Source organism: Ammospiza caudacuta, chromosome 1, assembly GCF_027887145.1.
Source record: "Ammospiza caudacuta isolate bAmmCau1 chromosome 1, bAmmCau1.pri, whole genome shotgun sequence".
Taxonomy (NCBI): Eukaryota; Metazoa; Chordata; class Aves; order Passeriformes; family Passerellidae; genus Ammospiza; species Ammospiza caudacuta.
In genome coordinates this window covers 46,399,907-46,412,954 of record NC_080593.1, presented here as the reverse complement: position 1 = coordinate 46,412,954, position 13,048 = coordinate 46,399,907, and the positions used below count along the sequence as shown (strand labels likewise).

The window sequence follows — 13,048 nt, the reverse complement described above, 5'->3', positions numbered from 1 at the left end:
ACCAAATATAAACTAAAGATTACACAAAATCATTTAATACAACTTAATATATTAACATATATTAAAGCACAAGAAATTAAAGCTAGGCTACCCACTGTTTTATTTTGCACTCTATTGCACTGTTCCAACTGTGATTATATGCTACAGCTTCTGCTGGCATTTAATATCTTCTTGTTTTACTACTTCTTCTTCTCCTTCCGTAGTTTCTGTCTGTACTATTGTAGGTCACCCTTGACTTTTATTTCCCATGTGTGAAGAATACTGAAAACATACATTAAAGAGGAGCAATAACACAGACACTGCGTATACTGAAAATTCTTTCTCATAAATGTCTGAACTGTCAGCAGTTTTCCCATTTCCTTCCCTACAATTTATGGGCAACAAACACCTCTGGTGTGATTACACAGAGCTGAGGCAAATAAATGTTTCCTTAAAAGCAAAAAGTAAATCCAGACTTATTCTCCAGATTTGCTCTTCAAAGCTGTTCCTTGCTTAAATTTCTGAAGAGAAGATAATCCCTTTCTGAAATAATGAAGTATATATTTGTGATGAGTAACTGAATCCATAAATAGAAAAGCTCTTCAAAACATTTGCTATAATTTTTAACAGTATTAAGTATGCACTGTTTTGGTTAACCTCATACCAACAGGAACTTAAATGTACATTGCTGTACCATCAAATGAGATGCTGTGTTTAAAACAAGGTGACAAGACCAGCCTGGTCTGGATATCCACAAACAACTTTCTGCCTTGCCAAACTGACAAAACTGGGGGCATTTCTTAGGAATGAAGTGCTCAGCAAGCTGAGGGAGCCCTGCTCTTGGTCCTTGTCCAGGAGACAGCTCTCAGCCTGGCTCAAGAAGAAGTGCTTCAAATAGAGCTTTATCAGGCCTGCTGTTTTAGGAGAAGACAACTATGAGCTCGAGTCCAAGTGTGGGAATCAAAACAAAGCACACATAAAGAATGAAAAAGAGCCAGCATTTCAGTTCTCAGTGATGAGGCATTACCTCCTGCTATGAAATCCCAAGTGCTACCAAGACTCCTGACATCCTGAAATTCAGTACTTCAATCTCATTACATTTCATTACTATTCTGCTTAAGATCTCAGAAATAAAATACAAAATAAAAAAATCAAGCAAAACACAATTACATGAAATAATTCCAAATCTATTCAGATGAGGCAAAAAAGGCTGTCAGATGCAGTGCAAAGCCAGAGAAGAGTTGTAGTTCATTTGCTGTTTTCCCTCCACAGAGTCAGCACCATGCCCAACATTGTGTTCCTGAAACCCACAGAAAGTGAGAAGGGTTTATCTCTAAATGTCTTTACAAAAAAACGTAACTAAGAAAGGGTGCTACTTATCTGTATGGCAACTGTCAATTACATCAGTAGAATTTTTTGAATTAAACAGACTGCCCTACTGCTGTGCAAAAAGGGGAGATCATTTAAGGCAAAACTTGAAGTTTTAAAGTTGCTTCTGTTTCATTTTATTCAAGAAAAGATTATTTTCCAGCTATTTGAATGAACTTTCATACAGTAAAATATGGAAAAGAATTGTATAAATTTAATTTAGGAAGAACAGCATCTATAAAAAGACGAACCTTGCCAATTCTGTTTTGAGGACTCAGATGACCATGTATAAAAACCTCCATAAAAGCAATTTACAGGTACACAGAGAAAATACTAACATTTACAGACAGATTTTTCCAATGAATCTGCCTACCAATTCAGCAGGGTAACCATAGCAACTAAATGTTTTAGCTTAAACATCTTAAATGCAAAGCCAACAATTTGAATAATAATGCCATCAGTTAAGGCATTATACTTTTATCAAAGAAATGTGTCAAAAGAAAAATAACAATTAAAATGTTCTCTAAAAATCAAAAAAAGCTGCTAGACTATTTCACATGTACTTAACAGTTTAAAAAATGGGTCACAATTACTTTATTACTTTTCATAAGCAAAATGCTTTCTGCTAAGCATTAAAAGCATGGTCAATATTTTTGCCCTTTGAACAAAACTCATTACCAGTGGTAAATTGCCATGTGAGCCAACACTGCTCTGTTTACAATTTTTATTTCAAGAAAGGAATATGAGATGGTGCAGTAACTACCAAAAAAAAAAAAAATCAAAGCAAGTCCACAGGAGATGCTCTGGACACAACAGAAATGTGAAAAACAGTGTGTGTAGGAATGAAGCACTGGTTCCTGTAATACCCAGCTTCACAGATCACTAATAATCATGTAACTCCTGGCTGCCATTTGACCAGTAATGTAGGCACTGCAGATGAAGATTACTCTGGTTAGTTTTTATTTCCATTAAGGAAAACATAAAATGATAAATGGGCAAAAGAGAGGAACACAGATGACTAGAATAGATCGTCAGTATACACTATAAATAGGCTGAAAGTTACAACAAAATAGTTTGTGGATGCTACAAGCAGAAAATAAGTTGTATCCATACATATTGAGCCATTATTGCTAGCTGGTAATTTGCATGAAGAATTAAGGGCTAGAAGATGAATTAAATGTATTTCAAATGGAACTTTTTCTATGAAAGAAGGCCATGGAAAGACTTACAGTGCCTACATTACTGGTCAAATTTTCCTCTAAGCCACACAGGAATGGAGCAAGTTAACAGAAATTGTAGAAGCGAAGGGAGACGACCCATCCTTTGATCAGCATCGAACTCCGACTTATTGATCCAACATGCACATTTTGTAACCGTGTTAATTAAGTTCATACATATTGCAAAACCCGAGCTCATCATTGGTCACAGATTACACAGCAACCCCTCCTTTTGTTTTCAATACCTGTGGTTTGTTATTGAGACCAAGACTTGTTTTTTCTCATCCTGTTATGAACGGTTCTCAAGGCCTCCATGTTTGTCACTCTGCTTTCCCATACCTTATCCAAGGACAAGGTATTTACTTGTTATTGAAACAGGCTTGAGAACTCTTGCTGTTTACAGAAACGTGCCTGAGAAACAGGCTCGAGAATTAGCTGCTTACAGCTGCCTTTTACTTTTCCATCAGCTGTATATTTTCATGGCCTTTTGTTTTTCTTCAAGCCATGTCTGAGCAAAATTCTCCAACAATTTTCCGTTTTTCCTTTTTGCACAAGGAGGTTAGTCTGCCAGGGTCTCCCCATCAAGAAATAAAGCTTTTTTTTTTCCAAATACTTTCCCACTATCTCAATTTATAGAAAACCCAGGTATAACTTTGGGGAAGGAATAGGAAACAGATTTACAGAGAGCCATTTTTCAGAAAAAGGGTAAGGAAGGTGATACTTCTGACATTTGGTCTTGAATTTCTGTAAACTTTTCAGAAGAAATATTAGTCACCATTGAAGGCACAAGAAAAAGGTGACCAGAATCAAATACCTTTCCCTATGATACACCAAAACCAGATAAAGGCCTGACTGCACAAAGGTGAGTGAGACACTCATAGAATTCTAACCCTCTAGGTCTGAAAGTAGGCCAATCAGAAAAAAACACAAGTCTTCCCCAAAAGGTGCAAGGACTAAGTTACTCTTAGTGCCTTTCAATTTTTAGATTTCAAAATAAGATATAGTGGAACTTCAGTGGATAGCACAAATCTAGTCACACAGCTCACTGAAAGCCTGATCCACTTGGCTCTCTACCTTTTTCCAAACCCAGGAAAAACATCTTGCACAAAGAAGGATTAAATCTGCTCTGTGCCTGTGAACCGTGAGGAAATAAAGAGCCATGTGTGCTGGGATACAAATTCTGGCAGTACAGCCCAAAGACCAAAATGCTGCTCTGTACTGACAGAAAACATAGATTTTCATATCACAATGACTGTGACCACACTAACCTGACATAATCTTGTCTTAACCTTCTGGACACACTTAAAAAAAATGAATTGGACAAAAGATGATCAACAGGTAATTGGCTCAAAAATGGGGAATAAAGGACTCAGGATCAGACAAGTTCTGGAAGGGCAAATTTCTATTTCTGTTAGTGTCTAATGCAAAACAATCTAGTCACACAGCTCTCTGAATGACCACGGATTTGAAATTGACCATGGATTTGAAATTCCCCATTTTATAATGCCCCCTCAGATTTCCCTTCTACAGGAGTCTGGCATATGAATTACCAAACAACTGACAAAAAAGGGAAGTGAAATCCATAAAGAATCAAATTGCTTTACTAATTTATCATTAGAGGCACAAATATCTGAAGTCTTGGAACTGAAAAGAATTTCAGGAAAACAAAGCTGTACTGGTAGTGTTTCTGGTCTGGTTTCATAAGCCAGCAAAATCTCTTCATGGAAATAAGTGTGTTCAAAATCAGGAGACATGAAATAATACCCCTTGCCAAAGTGAAGGTATCACCACCACCAATGTTATCATCCTGAAATCCTATTAGCAATTAAAGATCTTTAGCTTCTTAGAGAGATGTCTTTATCCTCCACTAAAAGGACTAACTCCTTAGAAATCTGGACCCTCCACTCCAAGAGGAAAGGTTCTGTAAATGATGAAAGTGAATGAAGGTCTCCCTCTCAATAAAGCCCATTCTCCTGGCAAGAGCTTTTGAAAAGAGGTGGGGAAGAAGGTTTGAGGAATAGGCTAGGAAGAGTGATTACTGTAACCAGGGTGTTCAATAAGGCAGGATAATGTGGATTCAGATGAAATGTCAACAGCCTGAATCCAAAGATAAAGGGGACAAAAGAAACAGGAGGAAGGATTCATGGGTTTTACCACTCCTGGAGAAGTACTGGCATGACTACCATAAGGAATGAAGAATTGTGTGCAAGGATGTTTTGAGGATAACTAGTCGAATTATTCAGGAAGAGAAGCCAAAGTTGTAGCATTTCAGATCTCTAATTTGGCTCCTGTCAAAATGCTAATGTGAAGCTTCCTGATTATTATGTCAGTGTGTGCAAAGAGTTTCTAAGAGACTGAAATACTTGGCCACTATTAGCTCAGATCCAGCCTCCCTCCAGTGGACTGTTTACAGCTGTGGCTTGCAGTTCATGGGCTGTTCAGAGTTGTATGGCCAAAACAGTCTTCCTGAGAAAATAAACCACAGCATGCTGTGTTATCTAGTCTCTTGCAACTTGAAAGAAAAAAAATTACCAAAAAAGGGGACTTTGTCTTAATCTTCCAAACATGAAATCCATCGACTATCAGATATTGGACTTCATAGAGCAGAGCCTGGTAATCTGCTATTCTTATTTCAAGGTGGGGGGGAAGTTATTTTTCCCCCTCTACAACCAAATGTTTAAAAGCCTTGCCAAAAGAAGCAGAGTGAGACTGTTTAAAAAGAACCACAGCAACAAAAATAGGAGTGAATGGAGGGTGAGTAAAAAGGAAAATCCAAACCACCTGCTGATTCTTGGTAGCATCTGTCACTGTACAAGAAGTGGGAGAACATGTAGGTAATGCTTGCCAAAGCACTTCAGCTGGAAGCAGCATGGCATCATTCACTGATCTGGTTGTATCAGCTAGCACAGACCCTATGAATATCAATCACAAACTGAACAAAATTTTGGGAAACCTTCACAGAAATCTGTAGAGTACTCAACTGTCCTTTGCAGCAATGTTTTAAGGTTTTGTAGGAGTTGATACAAATGGTCTTCCTGAAATGAAAAGCAGAAGCAGCTCTTATTCATGTCACTAAGATGTTCAAGAACAAAAGGTCACCTGCACATTTGCCCCTCATGTAGGTAGGGAATATGGCAGCGTGCTGAGGTGACATCTTTGGGGGGAAGATGAGGGGGTGTTGTGGGGGCAAAAGTTCCGTCTTATCATAAGATAAGCCTGCTTACTGGGGAATGACATGATGGAATGATGGAGACGTGATCAGAGATTGTGCATTTCCTCTAACAGCATTTCTCAGGTAAGAGACTAAATACAAAAGATAAATCCTTCCTAGCAGAGGGTGGATATCGAGCAAGAGGTAATAATCCCATAAACCAAGGGTGTTTTCAAGGTTACTGAAAAGCTCCTCAGTCACGTCTTTTGGTCTTGATGAGTAAAAATTTATGGCTGATTCACCCCTTTTAAAGGGATATAAGTGATTGGGTACCAGCATGGATACAGACCAGAAATACCAGTCATTGCTTCCTACAACCTGTATAGAGACAATAGACAAAAGAAATAACAGTGGAGACAGAAACTCTAATGGAGCTCCAGCCTCAAACGGGGGGAATCAGTGAGTTGGTGCAGACCCTAAAATATCACAATGGTCAAAATGAAATCTGGTGACAAAGGAATTGGGGGGAAAAAGCTCAGAACATTGTGTTTATTTTGTGATGCTGCAGACATGCTCCATTTTTCCTTCAGCTATTGCAAATGTTCCCTCCTTACTGCCAGAACAGGCAGCACAATCAAAAAACATGTATCTCAAGCACCTCTCTGTGTATGAAGAATCAAAGCATCAGGCAAGATATCTAAAGCTTTTCTCTTTGTTATGAATAGATCTAGAGAGAGACACAGACTTCTCCTTGGATGATACTGGAAATTTGGCTTCTTGAGTCTGGGACTTGGGAAAAGGATCAAAGACAAATTTTTAATATTTTCTTGGGATCAACTTTCTCAATCTGTACTTGAAGTCTCACTACACAGAACACTCAGAGGGAATAAAAACTTCGCCCAGACACAACATGAAGCGGATACTTTCATCTCAGAGAGCATAAAGCCAAAACTTTTGTTCTGAATTCTGAAGTATGGAATCTACATTGTCCCAGCACAATCAAAACTGGAGCTTATAAGAAAAAAGGATGTTTAAATAACTTGAAAACATTTTTAAAATAACAGATTATCAAACAGAGTAGAGTGTGAAGTGAAGTAGAAGGTTGAGATGAATCTTCAATAAAAAGCAGTTAAACATAAAGAACTATGATGCAGACACAGGTAGAACTGAATGCTAGGTAACAGGCTGTACTCCATTGCTAATAAAATGCCCACAAGTCAGCAAACAAGTTTTGCACAGCTCTACACTCAAAATATGCAGAAAAGCACTTGATGGCGAATATAGATGCCAATGTGCAAATGCAGAACTCAGTAATTCACTTCTAATTTATGCCTTTTGATCTCTTCAAAACTTAATCCCACACCAGTCACCTACAATTCTTAAAGAGGTGAACGGAAGAACTTCAGGGGTAATAATTTTAATATACACATATACACAAGGATATTACTATGCAATTATGTATTATTCAAGCATGTATCTATAAAGGACCACATTCAGCTTAATATTTCTGAGCAAGAAGTCTCCTCTTCAAAGTGTTACCATAATTTCCAAAAACTGTATTCTCATACCTTTGCATAAGCAGTTGTCTTGATAAACCACTGTTTGAGGTATTTCTGCTCCACTTTTGCTCCTGAACGCCAAGAGCAACCATTGTCATCCACCTGCTCATTAGCTAGAACAGTCTGATCCACTGGATCCCAGTTAACCAAGGCCTAAAAAAAAGTTGCAGGAAGAAGAAACACTTTCAGCAGCTAGTTAAAAACCAGTTTTACTTTACAGATGCCAAATGAATTATCCAGAGGCACACCTTGGAAGTTTGCCTGAGTCTTCCATATTTTTAAAACATTAATTTGAATCAGCAACATGGACTCAGATGGAAAAGTTTTGAACATTCATCTTCTCAGAATTCAAAAGACCCAAAAATGCAGTTGGCAAGATTTGTCCAGACTGATCATGCCAGCAGGATAGGCTGGTACTTGACTGCTTGGCTGTAATATATAATAAGTGTTCCAACTAGACTACACTTCAAATAAAATAGTCTGATGCTTAAAAGTTCTTCACTACTAATCCAAAAGAGTTGAGTCAGACTGAGGGGGATGAGTAGACAAGGATGTCCAACTGAAAAGGACAGAATCTCAAGGAAATATTACAGTGGTCAGCTATATTTTAAGTGAAAGAGTTGATATTATTTGTATGTAACTCCTGTCAACTGCATGAATTACTTTTGGAATTCTTTGCTTATCAATACAAATGCATTAAGTGAAAATCTGTGAAGTGTAATTAATGTTGGTGTTCAACTCCACAAGCCTTGTATTTTGAGCTTTAGAGTCAACTGAAATACAAGACATAACATACTGGAAAAGAAGCAAAAATCAAACTCAGCCTCCCTAGTGCTGAACAATTTAACTGGTCACTTATCAAAAAGGATCTAGGATCACAAAAGAATCCTATCCAAAAGTGGCATAAAATGCTATACATTGACATGAAAAAATGAACAGAAAGAAAAAAAGTATAATCAGAGCAATAGAGTAATCTATTATATTGAATGTTATTTAGTATTTAAGCTAAATTAGTCTGACTGAAAAACAGCAGCTATCATTCCATAGAGATCAAATACATTAAACATTTAAAAAAATATTTGAACGACTTCTTTGGGTATGGGGAGGTCTTGTATCTCTATCAAAAATTAGTAACCGCACTCACATTGTACTTTATATTTTATCTATCACTGATCACCTTCTGACCAGTTTCCAAACACCCAATATTGCTTCATTTTAAATATGCTATATGTTCTTACAAATAGTAAATACCACAACCACTTTACAAATCTTATAATGAGGAGAGCTAAAAGAAAGACACAGGGATCCTCTTGCTTCAAAATACTGCTCACAACTGTGTGAGCACAAAGTCTGGCTACACTGAGTTATAAAAAATTTATTATCATTAAATGAAAGAATGTTATTCATTGATAAATTGAAACTTGCCTTGAAACGAAGCTTCTTTGAATTCAGACTTGAATTTAAACTTTTTACTTTTAGCCTTTTATCTGTTACCAACCAATAATACCCCACCAGATTTTAAAAAGGCTTATGAAAATTCATTGTGAAATTAAAAGAAATCAATATATTCCACTATTACAAATGTATTTTGCAGAAAATAAAGCTTCTTCAGTAATAAGACATTATGAATATGGCTCTAAAGTAATCTAAAAGCAATCTTTTAATTTATAAAGTTCTGAAAAAATGCCACACAAAGTTACACCTAAAGAGAGTTAAATCAGACAATACTGAGAAGTAATAAAATTCCAGTTGCATAAAATGGTATTAGCATAAGCTTGTATTAAACTGGCTGTGACTCTAAGTTGAGAAAAAATACCATTTCTATTTTGATGATAACATACCAAATTTATGATGAAAATTTTGGAAGGTAACTGAAATGATTACATAACTATTTAGCATAACAAATCCTCCTGTTACAACTCATGAGGCTATATTTAAATAAATCCTGCAAAACATAAAGCAAATATGCATTTAAGAAATGGTTGGTGGAAAGTTCTTTGTATTTTTAAGTTACATTCCTTCCATCTCACACAGACTTTTGGCAGTATCTAGAACCTGGCTAATAAATGAAATCTTTAGTTCCTGTTTGTACCTCACAAAGGCAACTTCTTGACAATGACAGCCTCTGAAACTATGACCCCAGGAAGCTGCTCAAAGTCACCTACACAAAGAAAGCAGAGAGCAGGAGTGTTCAGAGCACACCAATTATCTTGCTCTCCTCACTATGCCAATGCAGACATGTGCTTTTAAGGCAGGATTCATCTTGTCTAACTTCAGCTCTCCTAAGTGTGAGCATCTATCTCCAGGCTTGCTGTCTCTGTGTCCACTGTGGATTACAGGTATCTGATCAAAGTAGCAGAGTCAGGGCAGGTATTAACCTCAGTGAGGCACTCACACCTGGCCAGGTCAATAACCTCCACAGCACATTGACTAGGTGAGTACTGCAGGAAAAAGGGACAATTTTGCTGCAATGAATAAAGGTGCCCTCTCTGGATGCTGCAGCACTCAGACAGACATTGTTAATCCTCCATAATTGCAGCTCATGGACATTGTGAGCCTGCGTCTCCCTGCCAGGGTAATTTCTGGTCAGACATGCACACTGCTGGAACAGAGCATGAACTAGGCTAACACCTTATTCTTATTGTCACAGCAAGGCTATGAATTATCTCTTGTGCCCAAAATGAAACTGTAATACAGGAGACTTCAGGCTGTGTTTAATACATACTGCAGAAACACTGACAACATGAGACAAATATATGCTTTAAGTATATATGACTGTTCAAAGAGACCCAGGGTTACGGGCTCTCTCTGCCATCTGTTTCCTGCCAAAAAGCAACTGGTTCATATCCACCAGAGATTACATCCCCTACAGATTGACAGATGCTGATTTAAGTCCTCAAGCTGATCCTTGACTTGAAAGCAGATGGAAGTTAGAAGTAGATTCAATCACTGGTATCCAAACACCTCCAGGATCCCACAGTACTCAGAGTCAGAATGCAAAATTTATTTTGTATATCATCCCTGCTTTAAATGAAGCAGCAAACTTTTACTTTCTTGAATCATCTTGATTCAAGATTCATCTTGAATCTTGAGTTCACTTGTCAAACAACAAATTCACAGATAAAACCAGGTTTGTTACAAAGCTGGGGGTTCCCTTTTTTTAATACAAGAAAAAAATAATTACAGAAGGGAAAAAAAACCCCAACCCCCAATCTAGCAAGCTAGTATATATTAACCATTGAGAGATTTCACTGGTTGTCATTTAAGATCTCTGAATACAAATGCAAATAGGAGAAATAGCTCAGTAACACCCTGCTATCCTAAATGCTACCTTTCACCATCAATCTCTTTTTCCAGGTTCACAGAATAATTCGAGTACGTCCTTAATTATATCCTATGGGGTTTCCTGGTTTCTACAGAATACAAATGAAATATCAAAGCATATTTAAGAAATTTTAGTTTCCTTTTTAAGTTAGAAACATTCAGTAAATTGCTGCTTTGTTAAAGTGCAGCTGTTCAGGTATTTTGGAACTGCATTGCCTAGGCTATACAGAGAGTTCTCTGGACTGCTCATTCAACATCTTTGTTTCATCTCGTGTTTCAGAAATAACTGAAACCTTCACTTTTCAGATACAGCCTGACACATATTAGGTACAAAATATTATAATTTCTTAAGATAATGGTAACTGATGAACAGCTGTGATAGTCTTATGACACCTAATACTTCTTTAATATTTTGAAGATCACAAATAGTGTTCTGGAATAGGATGGTTATGCACCTGATCTCCAATTATCCTATCCAAAACCATAAGTTCTGAGACAGTATCACAGTAATGTTAGACAGGTAAATAATCTCACTGCTGAACAGACTCCTAATGACCACCATGTCATGTATTTCCATGAGGGACAATAAAATCTAGAAAATAGTAAAGCCAGGAAATAAAAACCTAAAAGCTATATTCTGGTCCTGCACTTCAGTGCAAATCTCTGACAATAAACACTTCTGACTTGACTTGCTACAATGGCCATGCATGTTAGCTAGTTATAAACTGCTACATAAAAATTCTGTATATATAAAATTAATTCCATTTTAGAGTGATTTAAAACTAACAGAACACAATCACTTTATGACTGTGAATGGACAATGCAGAAATGTGCCACTGATGTGAGGGATCTAAATTAGTGTAGCAGCAAAATGTTGAAGGTCAAAGTTTGTACCTACCTCTTTTTGATACACTATCCCAGCTTCAAAAAGCTTAAGGAAGAGATACTGTGTCCATTTGTAGTACTCTGGTAAGCAAGTGGTTACCTCCTGTAGAAAAGAAATAAAAATTTCTGAAACTATTGTCAGTATTTTCCTACACTGTTTTAACTTCAACAATTAACCCAGGAGTGTATAATATATTCCACAGAGTAAACATTTATGCATGTATTCATGTACAAACCTATTTACTTGTATAATGCTTACAATGAATGGCAGTCACAATGAGTGATAGTCACCAGAGAACATTGGCTTTGTGTGGGTTTAATGCAGAAGGTAAAGTTTCCCTGTTAATGTGGGACATAAAACTCTGTAAGATTAAAGCTGATAGATATAAGAACAGAAGATGAATGGAAGTGATTACAGCAGCCTGATCAAGGAAACAGCAAAACTAGAAAAAAAAAAAAAGCAGACTTCTCTCAAAGAGCCTTCCTAGCCAGGCTGCCTTTCCCTCTGTTGCTCAGCAATGGGAGGCAGGAGCAGAGGCTGTGGATGCTCAGAGGCAGCAGGGAGCTGGCTGATGTGAGGCAGGCAGAGCGAGGAGCTTCCAGCTGAAACTGTGGGTGCAGGAGGAGAGAAAGAGAGAGAGAGAGAGAGAGAGAGAGAGAGAGAGAGAGAGAGCAGCGCTGAGGAGCTGCTGGCACACGGACCATGCGGGGCACACAGCTTGGAGTACTGGGTAAGGCTCGGGAAGGGCAGCTCACACAGGGCAGCTCACACTCAAAGCTCAGACAAGCAACTGCTCCATAAGGCAAGGCAGCTCAAGTTAGCTCTAGGTTAAAGTATGGAAAAAATGAGTCATAAAAGTCACAAATGAGGAAGATGGTTATGAAGGAAATAAAGATGGATAAAAATAAAAGACAACATAAGCAGGAGGAATGGGAGTTACGAGAACAGCAAGCTGCGATATAATGGATAGCTTTTTTAAAACTCAAAAACATTTGCTAAGTTTTTAGTGAATTCTGATAATTAAAAAACAAGCTGCTTACCAACTGCTTACTAAGCTCCATATTTTAAATGTTTGTTCTTAAAAAACTCTAACTTAAAATAAGCATTAATATGTAAAGACAACTAATGGATTCCATCATTACAGACTCCCTGTTTTCTCAACACAAACATAGGTTTCACAGGTGCAGTGGGAACCCACATACCTGCTTGAAGTGAAAGAGGCTTCTATATCAACTTCAAATTAATATGAACATATCTTGATTTTAAAGTTACTGACAAAAAGTAAGCCACTGATACAATTTATTCCTTTTGGAGCAGTTATCAAGCATCAGAAACAGCTCTAAATGTGAAATGTCTTTCACGTGGGCTTTCCCATCATCCTAGCTTCCCACTACACACAGCTCCTGCAATATCATCTGCTACTCAAATGACATCTGAAATGCTCTAGCAGAAAATTTTTATTCTTTTTCTACAACTTTATATTCTAGTTGCTTTGTACTTTATATGCCAGTGCTGAAACATAGCTTTTAACAATTAATATGACCTTTGAATAAATGTGCCTCAG

The 13,048-nt window shown here is 37.3% G+C and overlaps 1 protein-coding gene across 1 annotated transcript in view; it reads right to left on the bottom strand.

The window, feature by feature from the left end:
- The window catches only part of LARS2 (leucyl-tRNA synthetase 2, mitochondrial), an 83,871-nt gene that overhangs the window by 48,210 nt on the left and 22,613 nt on the right, over nucleotides 1-13,048 (bottom strand). The window contains exons 6-7 of the mRNA XM_058808930.1: nucleotides 11,497-11,586; nucleotides 7,284-7,427 (exon numbers count right to left, since the gene is read on the bottom strand). Of these exons, the coding sequence (XP_058664913.1) occupies nucleotides 7,284-7,427; nucleotides 11,497-11,586 (234 nt within the window). The remainder of the gene's footprint in view (nucleotides 1-7,283; nucleotides 7,428-11,496; nucleotides 11,587-13,048) is intronic.